The following is a 23194-nucleotide window of genomic DNA, read 5'->3' as shown; positions in this document are numbered from 1 at the left end:
GCTGTGACCTACTTACATTTTCGATGCTGATTGGTTGAAAATCGAGCTCAACCGTTTTAGACGTCTCAATACGCAATCAATATAGTGCGCCAATAAATTACAATTTCTCATTAACTGCAGGATAATGCGTGGAGAACTTTTTGCTTGGATATCTTTTATTAACGTTGAACATATTGAGCAAAAGAAAAATTAGTGCCCCACTTGGTGGAATGAAACTGAACGATACAGCTCACGTACAGCGGCCTATGATCTGAAACAACATTACATGGGGAGGTGGTGGAGAATATATTTGTCATGATGTAAACAAAAATGGACTCAAAGTAACCAAACCATTACAGTATTAAATGCTGTAGTGTGGACCAGTGTCAGTATCTGACAAAATATCTGGCTAAATCAAGTTGGAACAGTATTAAATCTTACTTTACTCTGATGTCAGGAAAAGATGAAACTCCAAAATAAGACTGATGGCACTTGAACAAACTGTAAGCTGCAAAAGAACACACACACACGCACACGCACAGTGTCATATAATATAAATCATTTTTTGAAACAACATTACATGGGGATGTGGAACTGTCAAAATGTACAAAAAAAATGGACATGTTATACCAGAAATTCAGTGAAAAAAAGAAGTAAGTTAGGTAACGTTAGGCCTAACATGATAATATCTTGCCTGACATTTTAACGTTACTGGAGGGGAGAAAATACGCGCTCAGGGTCTGATAAAAATCCCGACAGCTAACGTTAATTAAATCACCTAACCTCCCAGAGAGAAAGAATATATACCGTCCAAATAGCTTTTTACTCAAAGTAATTAATAATCAAATAAATTTTTACTCAAATCTACGCTAATGACAATTTGCTAACTTGTTTTGCCACAATCATTTCAGAAATAAAATCATCGGTATGTTGAACGGTATGAACGGTAATGTTAAAGGCTAAGTAACTGTACAAATAAAGCATATTTTAACCATTCTTACCGTGTTCCGTGCTTGTCGACCTGCCGGTTGTAGCTTTTCCACAGAGCGGAGAATGATTCTGTGACGATGGCGTCATGGCGACAGTTGAAATTAGGCGCGTTTGGTCAGCGGGTATGAGGTGTGATTTGTGCACTTTTTGGCAATCGCTAAGCAAACTGAGAGGTGAACAAACGTGTATACGCTCGCCAGTCGTCTGGCCAAAATCCCATAGTAATCAGGCGTCAGACGTAAGATTTGAGACGTTACACGTCACGGTAACGTGTTGGAGCTGCGCTCAAAGTGCGCGGCGACGTGGCGGCGACGTAGCTGAGAAAGGATTTTTTTTACTTTGCGTCTGGATAACGTACGCGTGGATAAACGTGTAGATAAACGCGTGGATAAACGTGTGGATAAACGGCAGTATAACGTACGCGTGGATAAACGTGTGGATAAACGCCAGTATAACGTACGCGTGGATAAACGTGTGGATAAACGCCAGTATAACGTACGCGTGGATAAACGTGTGGATAAACACCAGTATAACGTACGCGTGGATAAACGTGTGGATAAACACCAGTATAACGTACGTGTGGATAAACACCAGTATAACGTACGCGTGGATAAACGTGTGGATAAACGCCAGTATAACGTACGCGTGGATAAACGGCAGTATAACGTACGCGTGGATAAACGTGTGGATAAACGGCAGTATAACGTACGCGTGGATAAACGCCAGTATAACGTACGTGTGGATAAACACCAGTATAACGTACGCGTGGATAAACGTGTGGATAAACGCCAGTATAACGTACGCGTGGATAAACACCAGTATAACGTACGCGTGGATAAACGTGTGGATAAACGCCAGTATAACGTACGCGTGGATAAACGCCAGTATAACGTACGTGTGGATAAACACCAGTATAACGTACGCGTGGATAAACGTGTGGATAAACGCCAGTATAACGTACGCGTGGATAAACGTGTGGATAAACGCCAGTATAACGTACGCGTGGATAAACGTGTGGATAAACGCCAGTATAACGTACGCGTGGATAAACGTGTGGATAAACGGCAGTATAACGTACGCGTGGATAAACGTGTGGATAAACGTCTGGATGACGTACGTGTGGATAAACGCCTGGATTAATACTTAGGCTATATTCTATTATATTTACTATTCTACCTATTTAATTTGGGATATGATCATAACAAACACTGTTTTCATGCTTTTGTGGGTTGTACAACATGTGTCTATATTGTTAGTAATAGGCCTATCTCATTTATATATTTATTAATTTATAAATGTAGGCCTATTTATGTGTGTGTGTGTGTGTTTAAAGGTAATATTGCTGCCTAGGTAAAAACAAGAAGCATATAGTCTGGAATAAATATGCAGCCTGCAGGGCAATGTACAACACTGTGTTTAGGCTACTGTAAATGTATAATTTTTCACCTCTTCTAAAAAGAAGAAACGTTTTCTTGGTCTTTCTGAACCTCACTTAGACATGTAGTAGAGTGTTTCCTAACCCTGAAGGCTCAACAGCATTGCACGTTGTTGATGAAGTCTCCCTCCTTTGACTGCTTTATGTCTTGGAGTCTCCACTGAAGAGGTGATGAGCTGACTGAGATGTGATTATGAAGAGTTGGAAAATGTGTTGTGTTTGGTGTCCCTCCAGGAACAGGGTTGGGAAACAGTGAGGTTGCCTTTTTTATTCGGTAAAATACAGTAGGCCTACCTAAAAATGTCTGCAAATAAATATGACAATCATGATTTAAAGGGAGTGCAACGTAAGTTTACTATGTGTAGCATCAGGTAACCGTTAGTGTGTAGGTCTACTGTAAGTGTAGTGTAAGTGTAAAATAATTGCATGAGGTTTTGTCACACAAGTATTTGTATGTTAATAACCCTTGAACTACAAGGGCCAGAAACAAAAGGATTGTGCCCCTGAATCATAGAACCAAGTCATTATTTGATTTCCTTTAGTCATAAAGGAATTTATGACTTTTTTATTTTGTGGCCAGCAGTTTCTTAATTATGTTACATTTAATGATGTGTAATCCGAATGGTTTATAAAACGAGTACATGTGTTGTGTGAAATCAAGTGTAGACTGAATATGGTGAACAGCCACAAGGTGGCGCAGTAATTTAGCCACCTTGTTTTTTGCTAATAACTACACGGGATGCATGATATAATCAAAATTGATCATTTTAGTGTTTGTCTGTAAAGTTATTATTTTCAGTAAAGCCAAATCTTTATGAAGTCATCCTGTTCGTGAAATTCGCACATAATGGCATATATATATATAATACACAGACCTTCATGGCAAAAATAAAATTAGCCCAAAATTGCGAAGAGTTCAATTGTCCAAATGATTTGTTAATTTGTTTATTTATCTTGTTTGTATTTGTTTGGTCTGGTCATTCCTCAACAAAATGCCTATATCTTGAGAACAAGTCAAACTGACTTGGTTCCAAAAAAAAAAATAAAGCTCAGATTATTAACAGCCATTTGAAAACTGTCATTCATTTCAACTGAGTGATCAAGACTGTATTTAAAGTTCTCCTCCAGAGTAATAGGATAATAATCATATCATTTTTAAAGTTTCTTAAAATAACTTCACTCAAGTGTCCAACAAGCACAGTTTTACACCCAGTTTGCAATAGTAAAGCATAGAAATTCTACACGTATTAGGCCTACCGATGTCCAGCACCCACATTTATCCTGTGTGAAAAAACAAGAAATAAATATTTGTTACCTTGCTTGATTGCTTATATTTTATTTGATATAAACCCCACAAGGTTTATGTATGTGTATACTGTCTCAAAACACCCTTTTAGATAAGTTCAACTTTCAATGTATAGCCTTTTCACGTATGTGACATCTTTTTTATATTTATGTAATTATTAAATTTTATAGAGTTTAGAGAAATTGAAAACAAAACTGTTAATCCTTTTAGAGTTAGAATATGTCTTTTTCGGCTGATTAATCAAACTAAATTAAAAATAAACTAAATAAAAATAAATGAACCCTTTACTTGATTCAATTACAAACACTTGATGTTGTGAACGATGGCAGTGATACCTTTCATGTGCCATTGGATAATGGTTACAACATATTCTATTATCTTCTACATTTTTTTAATGTTAAGTTAGTCTAAAGTTGGGAATTTATTTAATTTTTTCCTTCTTTTTTTGTAGAGGTTAGCAGAACCAAATGAATAAAATTATAATGTGTGTGTAAACAGGGGCAATGTTTTCATGCATTTGAAAAATATGGTTTTGCACTGAATTAATGGTGTTGTGCCAACAGAACCCAAGAAACACAATACACAACTACAAACAGACAACACTTTAACTCTCATTTAGAAAGAGTCTGGAGGACAATGAGGCTTATATGCACACTCATCTGAACATTCTGCATTTTAACATTTTAGAAAACCTATTTCTAAGATTGTTTCCTTGTGGAACACTCCCCACAAGGTCAAAATGTATTGGTATTACTATATTTGTCCATGGGGTCATTTGGTCCCCAGAACGTAGGGATTACCAACGCACACACACACAATTTCAGAAGCAAACACACAACACCACCCATGAATTACAAACTATGAAAAATATTCCTTGTACAACACTAAGATTCAAAACTTTGGGTAAGCTTTACAATAAGGTTTTATTCAGTTAACAAGAATTAAGAATGAATAATACTGAAGCATTTATTATAGTTATATGTTATTTTTTATTAATGCATTATTGTATTGTATAGCTGTATGTTAATTACTAAATGCACTATGAACCAACATGAGCAATGATTATACATTTTATTAACTAACTTTAACAAATGTTAACAAAGATGAATAAATATTGTAAAAATATATGCACATTGTTAGATGATGTTGGTTAATACATGAATAATGTTAACTAATGAGCCTTATTGTTAAGTGTTACCAAACCTTGTTAATAGCACCAACATTAAAACGGACCAAAATGTTTCTTCTAAAATATTACTGCAGCATTGCAGTGAATTTCTCCATTGGCAAAAAAAAAAAAAAAAAAAAACTTAAAATGTCCATGAAGCTGCACACCATCTCTCCATATGTGAATGGACATGTTCCAAAGAGACAGGAAAGTCACTAAAAATACCTTAAGAGGAACCCAGAAGGAAAATAATTGTTTAAAAAACAGATCCAGTCCATTATTATAATTGTCTCAATTGAATGAAAGCGATAGATGCACATGTGGTCTAAAGTTTACAGTTTCTGCAAAATGTTAATCATTTAAGAGGTATCATAAAAATGCCCTGATGAAGCAGTGTAATCAATCCATCAAGTCAATTATATAGCGCTACAATAGGCTACAGATTGTTTCAACGCACTTTACAGTAGGAAATGAATGCAACAGAGATTGTTTCGACTTGTAGCCTAGCAGCTCTAGAAAAAGGTTCATGTCCAGCTAAATTAAAATTTGGATTGATTCAATTCCATTGTTAAAATTATTATGTATTATCGGTGGCGCTTACAAGACACTGTTTTAACTGAAAACAGAACAACTTTTAATGTGTTTCGGCCGTTCATTTGCACAACAACAGGGTTTGGTGACTGGATAATGCCAACATTTAAATAGCCTATGTTGTAGCAACTCAACTCATAATATTGAAACTACAAATAATAATAATAATAATAGGCTAATAAGCATTGCATAATCATGTAATAATTATATATATATACATATATATATTAGCTATAGCCCATAGTTTGTCACACTGCATTTCTGAGCATTCTCCCTGGTTTCATGTCTCTTGTTTTTTTTTCTTCTTTTTTTCCTTGTCCTGTTCCCTATCCTGTTCCCTACTCTTTTGCCTCATGCCTGTTTTGTTTGTTTGTTTTTACGGACTGCCTATCTGTTTTTTAGACCTATTGCCTTTTCTTTGGATTACCCCTAATTAAAAGCTGCTTGTGGATCTCAACCTTCGTGTCACGGAACAGTTCGTGACAAATTAGCGCTGTCAATCAATTACATTTTCTTACTAATTAATCCAAAAAAAAATTTCTTTAGCCCTAAATTTCGTGCTATAGATATGTGCACTTTCGCGATAATCTGGCAGAATGGATCCTCATTTTCACCTCACGATGACGGTAAGATAATATTTCTTTCTTTTATGGTTGTTTACTGATAAGCCTAGAACCGAACAGTTAAAATTGTTCCTAAAACTAAAAATTTAGACTATTTTAACACAAATTATTATCTTATTGCCGATTTTTTATAATTCTTGAGAAAATTCGAATATATTAAAAGTTTTTGTGTGTGTGTGTGCCTGTGGCTGAGAGCGCAAACTTTACATTTTTTTATTGAGTTTTAATATAGATTAAAAAAATTAGTCAGTAACACAAACACATAACAGAGTTCAAAGAGTTAACACCATTCTCATAACATAAATACATAAGTATGTAAAAAAAAGAAGATATATATATATACCCACATAAACATATACAGACAGTAGGCCTACATGTATTTCAGAAAAGTAAAATACAAAAAATAAAAAAATAGTTAGCCACAAAGTACAGGAATAATAAATTAATCTTACACAAACAATATATGAAGGGTAAATTAATCGCCATAGTGTCAGGTAAGCTTACCAAATATATTTTTATAACACTCTATAAGTCTATTACTTTTCTTATTATCTATCAGGGTAAGGGAACTGAAAATCCACTAAAACTCTGGTAAAGTGCATTATCATGACGTAGTTTTGGCGCATGCGCCACAAAACGTTTATAACATTTTGTGTATTTTCCACTCATTGTGTAGTTAGTATGGTCACACAACTTGATTCATTCACATAACAAAGTCAGTTATGTATTGGCTGTAGTTTGTATTTCTGAAAGTACGAAACCCATTAAGGAAATGTCAAGGTAAGAGGGAAGTCCGACTTCAAATAATGTTGGCTTTATAGTTCTTTGGTCAGTTCGCACCATTAACATTCAAGTGAAAAACTGGTTTAGGGTAGACTGGGTACAGTTGAGACATAGGTGCAGTTCAGACACCTTAAATAACTTGCGTTCGCAGCAAGCACAAGTTGTGATTTTTGCTGTGCACATGCGTATTAGTGTCCTCTTTGATCGTGGGAAATTTGAACAATGGACGCATCTCCGATCCGAAGATATCGGGAAAAGTTTTTTTTCTAAAGTAGGACGTTCACTTCACCATGCACTCTCCACAATGAATAGCTTACTATCCCTATATGACTGTTAAACGTAACTGGTATCACCACAAACGTTATTCTGTGCCCTAAAAACTGGCATATTTCATGGTATTGTGTCATGCAAGGTAATTGCAAAATCTAGAGAAATATGCGAGGTGGCCAGCGGGGGATAGTTGAGACACACGTGTATCAACTGTACCCCTGATAGAGTTCTATTAGGAAACACACTGTGTAGTTGTTCAGTGTTATGATAACAGGTTAAACGTCGTAATTAGCCAACATAGGACGCAAATGAAAATAAAATTTGATATTTGTGATATTTAAACTGTGTATTATTAATAAATATTGTTTCATATCTTGTTCCTGCTTTATAAATTTTAACCAGTGCTAATTTAAATAAAATGAATGAATATAAATGGTTGAATAAACGTAAATGTTGCCCAATTGTTATTTTCTTTATTTGTCTTTATTTTTCATATTTTATAATGAATGGTTAGTTACCTTTACATCATTAGAAATGGGTGTCTCAACTGTACCATGGCACTGTCTCAACTGTACCACATATGGGTACAGTTGAGACAAAGTTGAGACAAAAAGCACCTTATTTTCATGAGCTAATTGTGGAAAATATAAACTACTTCTGGGTATTATTGATTGATAATATCTTAGTCGATAAGCTAATGAAATGTCATGTGGCATGTCATGTGGAAATTCACTTCTTTTCAGTATCTATTTTTGTGTGAAAAATCAAAACGCAAAAAGTGTCTCAACTGTACCCAGTCTACCCTACAATTTTATATGTTTCGGTTACTTTCATGAATAAAGTAATTTGAATAAAGATCTCTCTCTCCTTTTAAATTTTTTTTTTTTTTGTGTGTGTGTTAATTTTTTTATAAAGACCTAAACATAAAATAAAATAAACGGTTTTACTTGTCTATTTTTTTACCAGTGTAATTACAGTAAGCATTTTTTCTCGTTGCCATGGGAACCACTAAAACCTTGGCACTTTACAAATCCTTTTTTGTCGCTATACAAATGGTAGTCAATACGCCCAATAAACATGATTTTACCATGATAAAGTGCAGACTGCACTGGGCTGAAATTTATATAGTCTAAACACTGGACTGCAATTCATTGATCTGATGTTTTTTTTCTTTTTTTCTGTCTCTCTCTTCAGTGAAGGAGCACATCTGAATGTGCTGAGTGCCATCTCTGAGAGCCTGCAGTCATTAGCTGTAGAGCTGAGACAGGCTGCTGCTGATACACACTGCGATCACTTTTTCTTTAGACTGGAAAACATTGTCCATGTTTTGTCCAGATTTGTTGTGTACAGACCACTGCTACAAGAGGAGGAGATATGTTCACTCTTAAATGCTGCATTACATGAGCTACATATTATATATTCTTTGCCAGTCCAAACCTGTGAAAGATTTTTCTTTCTCGGTGAACAGCAACTGAAATATTTGCTAGACGAACATTTCACAGTTAAAGAAATTGCTGCAATGTATTCTGTAAGTCAACGAACAATCCGAAACAGTTTCAGTATCAGTATCAGTATCAGTTATCTGTGAGGCAGACTTACAGTGAAATCTCTGATGTAGACTTAAAAGAACATGTGATGGAATTCATTGCCAGTTGTCCTAATACAGGACAAAAGATGGTCATGGGACATCTTAAAGCAAGAGGTATAAGGTATGTTTCAAGCTATGAGTATGTTACTTCTTCAGATAACTGTTTAAACGTATACACAACATCACGTTTAACCATATGTAGAGAAATGATTTATACTTCTGGCAGGTCACGTTTGTCAAACTTGCATTAGCTGACTCAGCTGATCTACGTCTACCTAGGAGTACAATTCCTATCATGGTATTTCTATGGACCATTCAGAATTATTTAGTAGCTTAGTGTGTTCCTCAGGAGCTAATCACCCTCCTCCATTCCCAGCTCCATGCACCTCTCGTTGAAAGTAGGACTTTGCCTTCTGATATTCAAATCAGATTAATTTGTCAAATTAAGTATTGCCAATAGGAACATTAATCTGCTATATATTTGGTTATGTTGTTTACCCTAGTAGCAGGGATCTTCAACCCTGCTCCTGGAGAGCTACTGTCCTTCAGACTTCAGTCCCAACCCTGCTCTAACTCTGTAATTATCAAGCAACCGTGAACATATCGACTAGCTACTTCGGGTGTGTTTGATTAGGGTTGGAGCTACAATCTGTAGGACGGTAACCCAGAAGCATGGTTGCAGACCCCTAGTTGTTGTCATACAATACATCAACACCTTCAAGAATGAATTTTATGATTTTTAGGAAATGAGACTTTGATATGCATAGCAATATATTTTGACTAAGGACGGAGGAGAAACTTTTGCATGTCATTATAACAGTTCTGTTTCTACAGGGTACAGCAACGAAGAGTCCGTGAGGTTATGAGAGCCATTGATCCGGTTGGGACTATGTTACGTGGACTGGAACTGAATATTGTGCCAAGACGCCCTTATTCAGTTCCAGCACCTCTCTCCCTGTGGCATATTGATGGCAACCATAAACTCATCCGGTAAGACTTATAAAAGAAGGTACCGTTTAATTATTATTATTTTTTTGTAATTAGTAACATTATTAGTATTAGTAGTATTTGTTCTGGTCAACAATCTTTTTAGGGCCTGAGCACCGATGGTGAGAGGACCCTATTGTTGTTGTATTTTTATTTTTTATTATTCTTCTAGTGTGGGGGAAAAAACGAGCCGACTGTAAATCTGTCTATTTGCAAATACACAACATACATTTTAAAACTTGATTTATCATTTGAGGCATTACAATAATCAGCAATCATATCAATACCAGCACATTGTCAACTGTTCCTGTTAAATCATTTGTTCTAATTGTATATTCTCTTTTCATCCCTGTTTTCACAGTTGGAGAATAGTTGTCCATGGGGGCATTGATGGCTTTAGCCGTAAAATAATGTTCCTGAAAGCCAGCGATAACAACAGGGCCTCTACTGTACTGCAATGCTTCTTGGAAGCTGTGCATGTTCATGGTCTGCCTCAGCGTGTCCGCAGTGACCATGGTGGGGAAAATGTAGATGTGGCAAGGTTCATGCTTGAACATCCTGATCGAGGACCTGGTAGGTGCAGTAAGACAAGATTACAAAATACTAGAGTCTTATGACTTGTTAATACAAATCTGCATCACTGGTGTTAGTTGTACATTTCAGTACTTCATATCTGCAATGTTGGATTATTATTTTATACATCTATCTATAAATTCCATAAAAGTCTGTCTGTCTGTCTGTCTGTCTGTCTGTCTATCTGTCTGTTAACCGTTCAAACTGTGCAGGTGTCTTGCTACGGGCACGAGTAAGTGCAGTGCCGAGTTTGACGTCGTTTGGATGAGAAATACAAATGATATTGTTAAATATATAATTTTTAGAAGGTTGTGGTTTAAAAACATGCTGACATTAGAGGGTTGTATCTGTAAAAGAAGCACAAAGAAAGGTTGTGTCACTTTGCCATCATTTGTAGTAACCTATATACAAACTGTTTGCTCAAGCGTATCATTTTCTCGATGTTTTAACTAAAAACATACACAAAAACTGATTTTGCACGGGCACTTTGCACTAGTATATAAAATTCTCTACATGTGTTTATTGTTGTATTACATTTAGAAAAGGATTGGCTGTTGAATAAATCAACAGATTATCAGTGCATATTTCCATTGATTGCCATTTTTTGTTGTTTGAAAAGTGCTTTTTCTGTTAAATTATGATTATTAAATGTGTTCATTTTCTTTCAGAGCGCAAGAGCTACATCACCGGCAAGAGTGTCCATAATCAACGCATAGAGAGGCTATGGCGGGACTTATGGTGCACAGTCATCCATATTTACTATGCGGCCTTCCGGCACCTGGAGGACATTGGGGTTCTTGACCCGAACAGTGATGTTCATATCACATGCCTACACTTTGTGATGATTCCGAGGCTGAACTGGCATCTGAAGTTCTTTTCTGACAGCTGGGCCCGACATCCCCTGTCTTCGGAGGGCTACAGGTCTCCCCAGCAGCTGTGGGTGGCAGGGCTACTTGTTGCACCACAACAGCTTCCTGAAGAGGTATAGACAGTTCCAGATGTACATCAATGTTAATACTTGACCAATGTTTATTGACAAATCTGATTACAAATTATTAACTTACCTTATTATTTGTTGTTCTTATAGGTCGAAATGTCTGACTGGGGTATTGATTGGGATGGACCGGTTCCTGTTGAAGATCCGCGGCAACAAACTGACATTCCAATGACGCAACCAGCACTTCGAGAGATGCTGGAGGCCCAGCTCCAGGGTAGCATTGACCCTTTCAAACCCAGTGACTTGTTTGGTGTGGATATTTACCAGGAGGCACTGATGGTGGCTCGAAGTGTTTTGAACAACATTTAGTAGTGAACAATCACTAAAATGGATATGAACCTCATTGTCCTACCATATGTGTTGGAAAGGCTTTTGAATTGTTAGGTTCTGAGTTGGTAATAGATGAGTAAATCCTTCGGGATGCCGCTCAGAGCACAAATAATAAGGAGACAGGTGATCAGATTAACTCTGTGTATTGGAGGTAGATGTTTCAATGATGTACATTGTCTGGAAAATAAGTACAATAAAGATTATGAATAAACAACATATATATATATACAGTAATAAGCATTCACTGTCACATAATGTAAAATAATTATTCTTAATTTACATCAGTGACATTTCTCTACTCAACATCCAGTTAAATAAACAGAAACAAGATATTCCACAGGAAGATAGGCTGTAAGCAACCATTTGTCATCAATAATTTTATATATGGCCCATATATGGATAACCTTGTGGCTCATATAGCATTCAAACAAACATGACGCTAATCACTCGTCTGGTATTATAACATCTTAACAGACCAACATCATATCATTAATAACCCATAACACTGTTCTGCAGCTTAATAAAGAATGAATAATCATACTTTAAATAATATTACCGATCAGGGGTGCATTTCCCGTACAACTACGTAACTCGTTGAAGAAATCAAGCTAGTCACGACTGTTTCCCGAAACCATATTGTCGCAAAGTTTTTTTTATCATTATTATTATTATTTCTTTTACAAAGAAGAAACAGCACTACATACATTTAAAAAAAGAACTGACTCCTCAACAAGTGAGAAAAAAATTTACATAGTTCTTGAGAAACTTGTTCTTACTGTTATCAATGAATTTAAAGTCCAGCTGAAATCAAAATTGACCATACTTACTTTGTTACACACAAAAAAATGTTTTGGCTTCGTAATCTTTAATCAAAATCTGACCATGCGCCTCCCCTCTGCAGTGGAGGCCTTTCTCTGATGACGTAGGCTTGACTGCTTGGGTTGGGAAACGCTTAACCACTCCCCTCAAACCGTTAGTCTGCTATGAGCAGAGATGGAGAGGAGGAGCGCTAGAGTAACCCCCCCTTTTTTTTTAATTTGCTGTAAAAAAGTTTGTTGGCAAACTTTAAGTTGGCTTGAGAAAGCATATCCAGAAGTTTTAAAAATGTTTTAGAACCTTAAAGTTTTAAGTTTTAAGTTTGAAATAGTTTTAGTTTAGTAGATAGATAGATAGATAGATAGATAGATAGATAGATAGATAGATAGATAGATAGATAGGATTTCAGTAATTTGGCTTTCTCAAGATAACTGAATAAAAAAACTATTTTTACCTATTGAACATTCTATATTTTAACTTCAAAATTTGTCTGGATGAACAATAATGAAAGACTCAATCGTGGTGATGTAAATTTAATAAAACTATTACTTGGCTTAAAGCATTAGTACAGTAGAAAAAACACCAAAACCCAGCTACACTTATGTAAAATAAAGATATGCCCATAGTATTAACTCGTTTACGATAAACTCTATGTCCCCTATCTCTCCTATAGGAAAGTAAATGGAGTCTAATATTACATTAAGTGAGTGCTTTGAATTCACATTCTGCACATATTTGCTGACCAGTAACCTAAATACAGTAGTAACGTTTTGTAAATTACAGAATCTATTAATTCAAAAGAAACTTCTGACTTTATTTACAATGAGGTATTTGTGTCAAAAAAAAATTCCAATCCACTATATTGACAAAATTGCTCCAATAGGAAATTACATAAGGTTTAGTGACAATATCTCTTTCAAAAATTGCACAAATAGACCTATTACTAGATTATGTAACAACTCTTGCCCACTGCTGTTGGGAAGGGATCAAGTAAAGGAGGAAAAGTAAAAAGAGCCCTTTCACAACCTTTATCCATACAGTTTATCTAGGCTAAGCCTACCAGTTCTGAAAGAATAGGGACCTATTTTTAAAACGAATAATCTGACGTTTTTAAATGAAATAAGAATATGTAGACAAAGTTTGTTTATAAATATGAAACAAGCAAGAAGCATAAAAAAAATGAAATGCAGAGATAGCCGGCCAATCAAAAAAAAGAAGGCAGGGCTTCGCTGCTCCAAAAAAAAAAAAAAAAAAAAAAACGCGAACCACGAAACTTCACTTTAACGTGCACGACGTAGAGACTGTTGGTAAGTAGGGCCTACAATTCATTTAATATTATATAAGCGGATTTACAATAGCAACGATAGCAATCAGTGATCGTAATTGCAAAATATTTTACAAATATATAATATTTCCGTGATTATGCATTTTACAATAAATTATCGACTCAATTATCAATGTGAATATAATACAATGTGAATATACATTGTTGCTATATATTGAAATTATACATATATATTTCAAGCATCTTTACGCATAACATATAAGAATGGCTTATTGTGTAATATTGTCAATGTTACAAAGTGTCCAAAACTAACTTGTATAAAAACCCTGAGTACAGCTTTGGTCGGGAAACAAAGTTATTTATATCTAACATTAACTCAATAACTGCTTTTGGGTGTGCACAGAAAAAGAAGAGGCACAGAAGACGACGCAGGAGAAATGTCAGCGCCAAATGAAAGGTATGTTGCACTCTTCCATAGCTAAGCAAAATAGTAGCTAACGTTACTCAGTGCGATGTTCCCCTGTTATTTTTTAAATTTAAGAGACCTGTGAAATAGTTTGCTGTCGTTTACCCGCCTTTTCTTGTTTTGTTACGTTATTAGTCCTATGTTTTTTTTTTACATTCACTTCATTTGAATTATACGAAGCTTGGTAACTTTAGTGACATTTATTGCTTGCAACCATGACATCGCTAACATGACTACAGAAGGCTAACGCGGTCTTAAATAAATAAGATCTACATAGGAAAATAGAATAGTATAGCCTATAGCACAACCCTGCTCCTGCCGATCGTCTGTCCTGCACAGTTCATCTCCAATCAAACACACATGTCTTTAATTTTCAAGCGATCCTGAATACGTTAATTGGTTGCTTCAGGTGTGTTTGATTAGGGTTGGAGATAAACTGTGCAGGTCAGGACAGTCGATCGGCGGGAGCAGGTTATAGACATTTTGTACCTAAAACTAAGTTGTTATTGTGCTTGTTTTGGAGTCATTTTATCTTTAGATCGGACTTACATCGTTTTATTTGTGTTTTTCCTGTAGAATTCCTATGAATTTGAATCTAAAATCATATAAGCCTCTAATAATACATACACGTTTGTATCTAAAATCATATAAGCCACTAATAATAATACACACATATATGAATGTGTAAAAGGACAAAGAAACTGAAGCCTACAAATAACGGCAGTAGGCTATGTTGTGACTTATATCAGTTTTGTAACACGATTTCCAGACTTCGCAGTAAATATTACATTATATATCCACATTTATGCCGATGTTCGTTTTATTGTCAGTCATTTTCTTCACCGCTTGAAGAATCTCCCGAAACAGGGAGAGGACGAGGAGGACGCGGAGGACGACGAGGGAGAGTTTAAATTTTTTTTATTGCCTCAGCCATGTCCGTGAGCCGAGCAGGTGGGAAAATAGTAGCAAATGCCTTAGCTCCATGAGCATATCAGAGCCTATGGTCACGTGACGGCCGTAAAGCGATACGTTCTCCAGGTCACATGACCTGGCCAACGACGGTCCGTCTTCTCCAAACTTACATAGGCGGTATTTCAAGAGGGCAGCCCCGATCGGAGCATTAATAGTGTCAAACGCTGTATATTGGCCTGAGGAATCATTTAAAATAACTCGTATGCGTCAACTCTTTAGGTCACAAAGTCCACGGTGTGGCTTTAAGGGTCTGTAATATTTTGAATGTGGTTTCTATAAGAGAAACAAAATACAAATGAATAAAGGAAACATGTAGCCTACTCATTCCTCCTTAAGCACTAATATACATTACAAACATAAAATAAACCATAGTCAGAATATAACTATATCTCTTAAACTCTAAAAATCAAAGCAGAGAGAAAGGATTCAAACACTTCTCAGATTTTCTACCATGCATTAAGTTACCGAACGGGACTAGTTTTCCAAACGACGTTTGAGTTACAATTAACATCTCCGTTTTTATTACCGAGGCAGGAGTGTCTGTGTTACATGTGGCCATCGCAGAAGATCACGTGTTCAGAATGCCTGGATTGCGTGGTCATTTGAAACTTAAAATACAATTTAAGCACTTCGAAATATAAAGTAAAACATCCTAACGTAGGCTATTTAGTGTTTTGTAAACATTTACAAAAAAAATTGTATAAAAACCGTACTTGTACAATAAACATTTTTTTGATTTGCTTACCTGTCTATCAATACACTCGCGAGATTGCACACACTTCATGAGCGTCTGTAAAGCAGATATTAAATGTCTTCAGGAAGAGTTTCTACACATGGATTATAATGTTCTGCTTTACTCTCTCCACCCCTGAGAAAATAGATCAGATCCAGACTCCTTTATTAACACTACAAACACCAAATGCCAGTAATTTTCCCTTTGGCCGGTGGATTTGGCAGTGGCACGAGCCACTCTGATGGGGATAATTCTCGGTCAGCTGGTTTTGTGTGCTGTGACACAGACGGAGCTGTTTAAAGCGATTCAGAGATGCTTTAAAGGCTATTTTGAATTTAATTTGCTGTAAGATGCGATGTTGTAACCCTGGCTCATTTGAAAAAACGTTCCTTGCGTTGTGCACGTTTCACAACAGTTTCAAAGTGAAATGACCAGAGAGTGGCGCTAAAATCGTGTTTACTCTTTTTTCCGGAACAGATGAACGTGAATATGGCGACGTTTTATTACGTCGAAGTTTGTCCGTATCATTGCAGTTCTGAGTTGAAATGTCCTGTGAGTGGCGCTAAAAGATTAACCATCACGCTTTAAAATAACGTACACCTACACTATACCCTAAACCTACCCGATAGTGTTAACAAAAGCAAATGCGACATGAAAATGTAATCGTAGCCATGGTATTTAAGATTATTTATGAACTTTGAGCTCTTACATCATGACTCGTCTTTCACGGGATTCGAACCCAAGGTCTTCCAGTTGAGCTACTGAGCAAGCTTAATAAGTTATCATAAATGTGTGTGAAAACGATTAAAGGTGCTCGCTGTTTTACTGCCTCTAGTCTTCATTTCGTTTAGAAACTGCGGGAAGAAGGAGGCAGGAACCGGCGAACATTCAAACACATTTTAATGATAAAAATAAAACAAATATAAAACGAAAGTAAAAGACAGCAGCCCCTCACGGACGACTGCTGTCACAATAAAACAAAACACAACACAAGTTCAGGCCTGTCCTCTCTCGATCTCCACTGTCATCGCTCCTCTTTATGCTTCTGCTCCTCCGTGAGAGATACGAGACCGGTGCGTCGCGCAGGTGTCACTCATCAGTAATCACGCCACCGGCCTCATGCCGCTCTCCCACGGCCCTCGGCCTCATCCTGCTCGCCACATATGTACATATTGGTACGTATTTTGTGTTTTACAACGTTTTTCCAATGAGTCAGTGTTGGCTATATTTTATGAATACCTTGGTGTGTCATTATGAGAGTCAGTATGTGTCATCGGCACTATGCTCTGAAGATACTCAAGATATTTCTTCCTTGTAAAAATATAATGGTAATATCATTATATAATATAATAAGATAATATCTTTAATTTTTTTCCTTTTGTAATGAAACGGGCCTTGACAGATTTCTTGAGTCACACCGAGAATAATGATACCAATCATGCTGTTGTCGGACCGAACTTGATACACCATCGAGCACACCAGACACTGACTGAACCAGAACTGAACACAAGTACAGGTGATGATGATAGTGATTGATGAGTGTAAAGCTGAAAATCATTAGTGTCCATGACAACAAAAGAGTGATTAAGGCAGACGCTGATGAAACACAACGAGTCCAAACAAACCTGACTGTGACCGACACAAAAGACAACCATTACTGTGGGCTCGATGGTGTTTTTAGCCCCCAATGGCTCCTTCCAGATAGCTAACCCTAACCTCAACCTTAACCCTTAAAGACCTAGAACATTTTTGGGGCGCCTGACTCACCTGTACTTTTCTTTGTTTTTCTAACCCATTCTAGCAGCAAGCATCAAGTGCCATATATCATTTTAAACAGGAGAGCCTAAAGTTTCCATCTAGCCCATTTAAAGTCACAGTTTTACATTTCTTTTGTCAGAGAATTTATGAAATTAACAGGATTTTAAGAAAAACGGCAGCAAAAAATGTGGTGTTTTCAGTGTGAACTCAAACAGAACTTCCTGAAGTTTTGTTTTTTTCCTTTAGAAAGTTAGACTTGGTTGTTTTAGACTTCCAGATGAAATTGTGTCTACATGTAACAATCCCTCAGCAAGTTATAGCCATTTATTATAATATTATTCTAGGCGTTTTTGAGTAAAAACAGGTGTATTACATTTACTGACAATGTAGATGTGTCCAAATAAGTTTAGGAAGTAAAGTAATTAGAAAAGTTGTTATATTACAACAGAACACTGAAGCAAACATTTTTCTTCAGAAAATATTATAATTTGAACATGAACAACAAATGCAAACAATATAACAAGTACTGACAGCTGTGCAATATAAATACTAACAATACAATATACAGAGTGTAAATGAACAAATGGTTCACAAATAATCTTCACAAACTAAATACAAAAAGAAATAAACAGTGCAAATGAAGAAATGGTTCATTGAGGGTAATATACTGAGTGCTAATGAACAAATAGTGCAAATAATCTTCACAAACTAAATACAAATAGATAAATAAACCGTGCAAATGATTCAAACAATTTTCTGAATCGGAAGGTTCCACCACCAGGTCATCGTCTAACAACTCGTTTAAAAAAAAATCTATTCTAACACATCCTCCGATTTGTACTGCTGTTTTTTTGACATACTCATGCTCTTTCGTGTTTTGCGCTATGGTCAAAAACTTTGCATCCGTTCGTTTTCATGCGTAGTTTTCAATGCATTGCGTTTGTTAAAATGTATAAAGAAACGAGACTGGTTGTTAAAAACACCAATCACTATGTTTATTGGTTGAGTTGATGACCGTTTGGACGAATCTGGGCATGGGGGTGGGACTAAGCATCAACAATCGTTCCTGTTTGGCTCAGAGAAAGAAACCACATGTGTTTCCTTGACGAATCACTGCTGCAGATTTTGATGACGCAATCACCGGCACCAAGGAGCCACTGAATTACCAATAGAGACAACAGTGATAACACGGGAAAGCTGAGAATCTCATCTTTACGGTGCATTTTAAAGCATACAGATTGGATTAGCGACTCAAAAGTTATTAAACATTTTAGAACGATAGTTATTTTATGCCGCGGGCGGCTGTATCGGTCTTTAAGGGTTAAACCTACCCATCCCCTCGCTGCCTGGAAGGCGCCGTTGGGGGCTAAAAACACCAAACACCGTCTGGTGTCGTCTTTAGTGGATGTGTTGCATATTATTCTGTTCCTGTTTGGATTACCTGTTGGTTTAATTAAATATTCATCTTCATCTTCGTGTGTGTTTCTACACCTGTGTGACAGTCTCTTTGTGTTGTGGCTTTGAGTTCTAGTATTTTCAGAAGCATGTCATCGCTGGCTGTGAGAACTCAGTTAGTTTGACCGCACTGGTTTAACCCACACACAACTGTGATCATCTCTGAACCCAGTTTAGGCGGACCGGTGCGAATTCTCACACATTCAGAAAACACTTCTGTCACGGACTGGGTTGGTGAAAGGAGCGAGAACTAGGGATGGCTGACGCGAAACAGTCGTTCCGAAGCTTTGCGAGATCCCGAAGCGCAGATGTTTCGAAACACTGATCCGAAGCGTGATTCAAAACACCCATGTCACGTGACTATGGCCAAACGAAGCCTCGAAGTGTTTCACTAAGTGTTTCATCAGGTGTGGTCCGCCGAATCAGCGTTTGATTGACACGGTCGGGAACAGACCACACAATCGCACATCTGTATTAAGTGAAATCAACGCATATTGACCTCGTGGGTTTTTGTGAGAGGAGTTTGATTTTGAGATAGCGGATTTTTGGTGATATAGTGCGATTTGATTAGTTATAGGCTATTTAGGCTTACATTTAAATTTACACAACACATTGACTGATAGGCTAGAGACAGACAGAGTATACATATAGTGACACACAGTGTTGGGGGTAACGAGTTACAAGGTAACGGATTACAGTAATGATATAACTTTTTTGGGTAACGAAATAAAGTAACGCATTACACTAAAAATATCGGTAACTACACTACTTTACTAGACTATAGGAACGCGCTTTCCTGCGTTACCCAAGCCGTGTTTGCCTGCGTGTAAAGCTCTGATCTGTTTGTGTTGCGTGCATGTCTGTCTGTGTGTGTGTGTGTGCGCGCGCGCTTGCACCGTTGTCATAGATCGATTTGAGTGACGTAGCTGCTGGTGCTAAGGGGAGCAGGAAATGGAGACGGAGACGGAGACAGGGGGTTTCGGCCAGTGGCGATATTCACATTTCTTTCAGTTTATTGCTTGAAAGGACAAAAATATTCGCGTGAAATGCACTCTATGCCAGACGCTCCACGACCCACAAAAAACAACTAACATAAGAGTCCAGGAGGGAGGTGGAACGGTGGAGGATCAGGGGGAGGGATGGGGGGCCAGGTCCATGGAAGGGAACGGAAACAGGGGGTGACGGTTTAGCCGGCGGCCAGGGCAAAGCAGATAGTCCATCAGGTGACCAGGGCGAAGCAGACGACCCATCGGGCGGCCAGGGCGGAGCAGACAGTTCATCGGGCGGCCAGGGCGGAGCAGACAGTCCATCGGGCGGCCAGGGCGGAGCAGACGACCCATCGGGCGGCCAGGGTGGAGACTTCCCCTCAGGCGGCCAGGGGGGAGCAGATAGTCCATCGGGCGACCAGGGCGGAGAATTCCCCTCAGGCGGCCAGGGGGGAGCATATAGTCCATCGGGCGGCCAGGGTGGAGACGACCCCTCGGGCGGCCACGGTGGAGAAACAGACACCGGTCCAGGCACAGGAATTGACACCGGCTCAGGCACCGGATCAGGAACGGGAACAGACCCCGGCTCAGGAACAGGAACAGACACCGGCTCGGGAACAGGAACAGACACCGGCTCCAGCACAGTGTCCGGGGTTCCAACCGGACTGGAGGCTGCCATCTTGGTGGTGTGTGCAGCCCAGGCACGCAGGACAGCAACCATATAAAAAGTGAAGACAGCCCTCTTGGCCGTGGCAGGGCTGACGGGTACAGCCTCCGGCACAGGAACAGTCTCTGCATCGACAGACGTGACGCGAACGGTCTCTGGATCGGCAGACGGGACCTGAGCGGTCTCTGGATCGGCAGACGGGACCTGAGCGGTCTCTGGATCGGCAGACGGGACCTGAGCGGTCTCTGGATCGGCAGACGGGACCTGAGCGGTCTCTGGATCGGCAGACGGGACCTGAACAGTCTCTGGATCAGCAGACCTGCTGTGTCTCCTCCAGGCATGCAGTACTGCTACTGCATAAAAGAGGAAGACAGCCCTCTTTGCCGTGGCAGGACTGATGGTGGGTAGCTCCGGGACTATCTCTGGGATGACAGCGGGCTGCACGGGGACAACCTCCGGGATGACAGCGGGCTGCACGGGGACAACCTCCGGGACGACAGTGGCCTGCACGGGGTCAACCTCCGGGACCACAGCGGCTTGCACGGGGACGACGGCTTGCACGGGGATGACCTCCGGGACGACAGCGGGCTGCACGGGGACAACCTCCGGTACCACAGCGGCCTGCGCGGGGACAACCTCCGGTACCACAGCGGCCTGCGCGGGGACAACCTCAGGGATGACAGCGGGCTGCGCGGGGACGATCTCCGGGACGACCGCGGGCTGCATGGGGACGATCTCCGGGACGTTAGGGAGACGGGAAGTCTTCCTCCTCCTTCGCCGTTTCTTATGGCGAGGTGCAGGCTCCGGGCTGGACAGGACCAGCGGCGAAGGGAGCTCTGGGCTGAGCATCACCGGCCCATGGTCGAAGAAAGACCGAAGTGGAGAGTGGGTCCGGGGCTCACCTCTAGCACCTCCTCCCCTACGGCCTCCACGAGTCGCCGAAAATCTGGCCAGACGGGTTCCCCTAAAAGACTCTCTGTCATCGATGGAAGGGTTTTTAGGGGATTTGAGCGCCATGGCCTCCTCAGTCTGGCAGGCCCATAAAGCAAAGCCCTGAAAAATTTTCATACTACTGGATCCATTTGTTGACGGAGTCATTCTGTCACGGGAACACACAGAGAAACAGGTGGATCCAAATGTAGCATATTTATTGTCAGGGCAATCCAACTCGTAGTCATCCATGCAGGGGTCAAAATCCATTTTAGCAGTCCAATAAACAAATAAACAAGAAACAAAACAAGAACAGGCAAGGAAACAGACTTCAGAAGTGTTAGTGACATTTAAACAATGACTCCGTGACAAGGACTAAAACAGACAGGGTATTTATACACAGACACTAACAATGTGATAGGGAACAGCTGAGTGCAATCACGAGTGATGAGAACAGACAAAGGATTATGGGAAATGCAGTTCCAGAGTGAATGGTGATAGTATGGGAAAGAGACCTCTAGTGGACACCCGGGGAAACACAAACCAGACACTGTGACAGACATCTCATACTTTTTTTTCTTTTTCTGTTTTTTTGTCTTAACGGACCATAAAACTCGTACATCGGCGGCCCATTCGTTTTGCTTAATTGGCGGCGCTGGGTTAAGTAAGTGCGTGCCGGTGTAATGCATTAGTTAAAAAAGTCTTCGTCAGTTTGTTTTTCCTGATAGCTGACCGGCCCATGAAACACCTTGGCCCATTGGATCTTTTCTTGATTGACACTGGGCTGGTCCAATCACATCTTTAAACACCTCCCCCTTTGGGCTTTGAGCGAGCGTGCAGTGTGTCAGTGTGTATCTGTCAAAATAGTCAGAGAGATGGAGAAGAAACGCAAGGATTGTGCAGAGAAATAGCGTGAAAAATAGACACAGGCCCTTCAAGCAGACGCTGTAAAATGTGTCAAAATGTTTTCTGCAGCAGCATGACCTTCATCAGCTCCTGTGACTGATGATGAGGATAGTGAGGAGGATCAGGACAGAGATGAGAAAGTGTAGAGCCTGCGGTAAGCAGAACTAACAGTTACTTTCAAAACACTTAGGCTATGTCATGAGTGCAGGAACCCATTACCCAGTAACGCATTATTTCCACATCTGCATAGTTGACGATTACCGTAATTTACTATAAATTTAATGAGACGCGTTTGTAAACCATGTTTTCCGTCAAAATAAAAAATCATGTGCTTATAGCTCTTTCAAGTATATAAATTAGTACAAAACTAATTATGAAAGTTTCCTTTATTTTTCAGTTCATTTGTTTTACAATATATGTCTATTAGTGTGCTATTATTTTTATGGCCAAAATGCCAGGGCCGATTTTTTTTGTCCCAGTCCAGATTATGTGTCTACCACCGCGGACATTTGTCCTTTATCCTGTTGTTTGTGGATTTTACAGTGAGGCATATTTCTTTGTGCAGACATGGATATTGTTCTTTCATATGGTTTTACATGC

The 23194-nt window shown here is 38.9% G+C and overlaps 2 protein-coding genes and 1 long non-coding RNA gene across 3 annotated transcripts in view; 1 reads left to right on the top strand and 2 right to left on the bottom strand.

Annotated features, from left to right (window-relative positions):
* LOC309480857 overlaps positions 1-1504 on the bottom strand; it is a 21006-nt gene extending 19502 nt beyond the window's left edge. Inside the window, exon 1 of the long non-coding RNA XR_014199798.1 lies at positions 981-1504. This is a non-coding gene — a long non-coding RNA (uncharacterized lncRNA). The remainder of the gene's footprint in view (positions 1-980) is intronic.
* Positions 1-23194, bottom strand: part of LOC309498564 (uncharacterized protein) — a 270271-nt gene that overhangs the window by 149114 nt on the left and 97963 nt on the right. The gene's annotated exons all lie outside the window — the stretch shown is intronic.
* Positions 8750-21802, top strand: LOC309514123 (uncharacterized protein; the record flags this gene model as incomplete). Its single annotated transcript, XM_082190264.1, has 9 exons — positions 8750-8854; positions 9568-9723; positions 10082-10293; positions 10962-11275; positions 11381-11579; positions 13110-13113; positions 14125-14178; positions 20848-21102; positions 21193-21802. The coding sequence occupies exons 1-9, from the start codon at positions 8781-8783 to the stop codon at positions 21800-21802; spliced, it is 1878 nt and encodes a 625-aa protein (XP_082046390.1). The 5' UTR covers positions 8750-8780.

The sequence above is a fragment of the Leuciscus leuciscus genome (genome assembly GCF_965113295.1).
Source record: "Leuciscus leuciscus genome assembly, chromosome: 1".
Classification (NCBI taxonomy): domain Eukaryota; kingdom Metazoa; phylum Chordata; class Actinopteri; order Cypriniformes; family Leuciscidae; genus Leuciscus; species Leuciscus leuciscus.
This window is presented reverse-complemented; position numbering and strand designations above follow the sequence as displayed.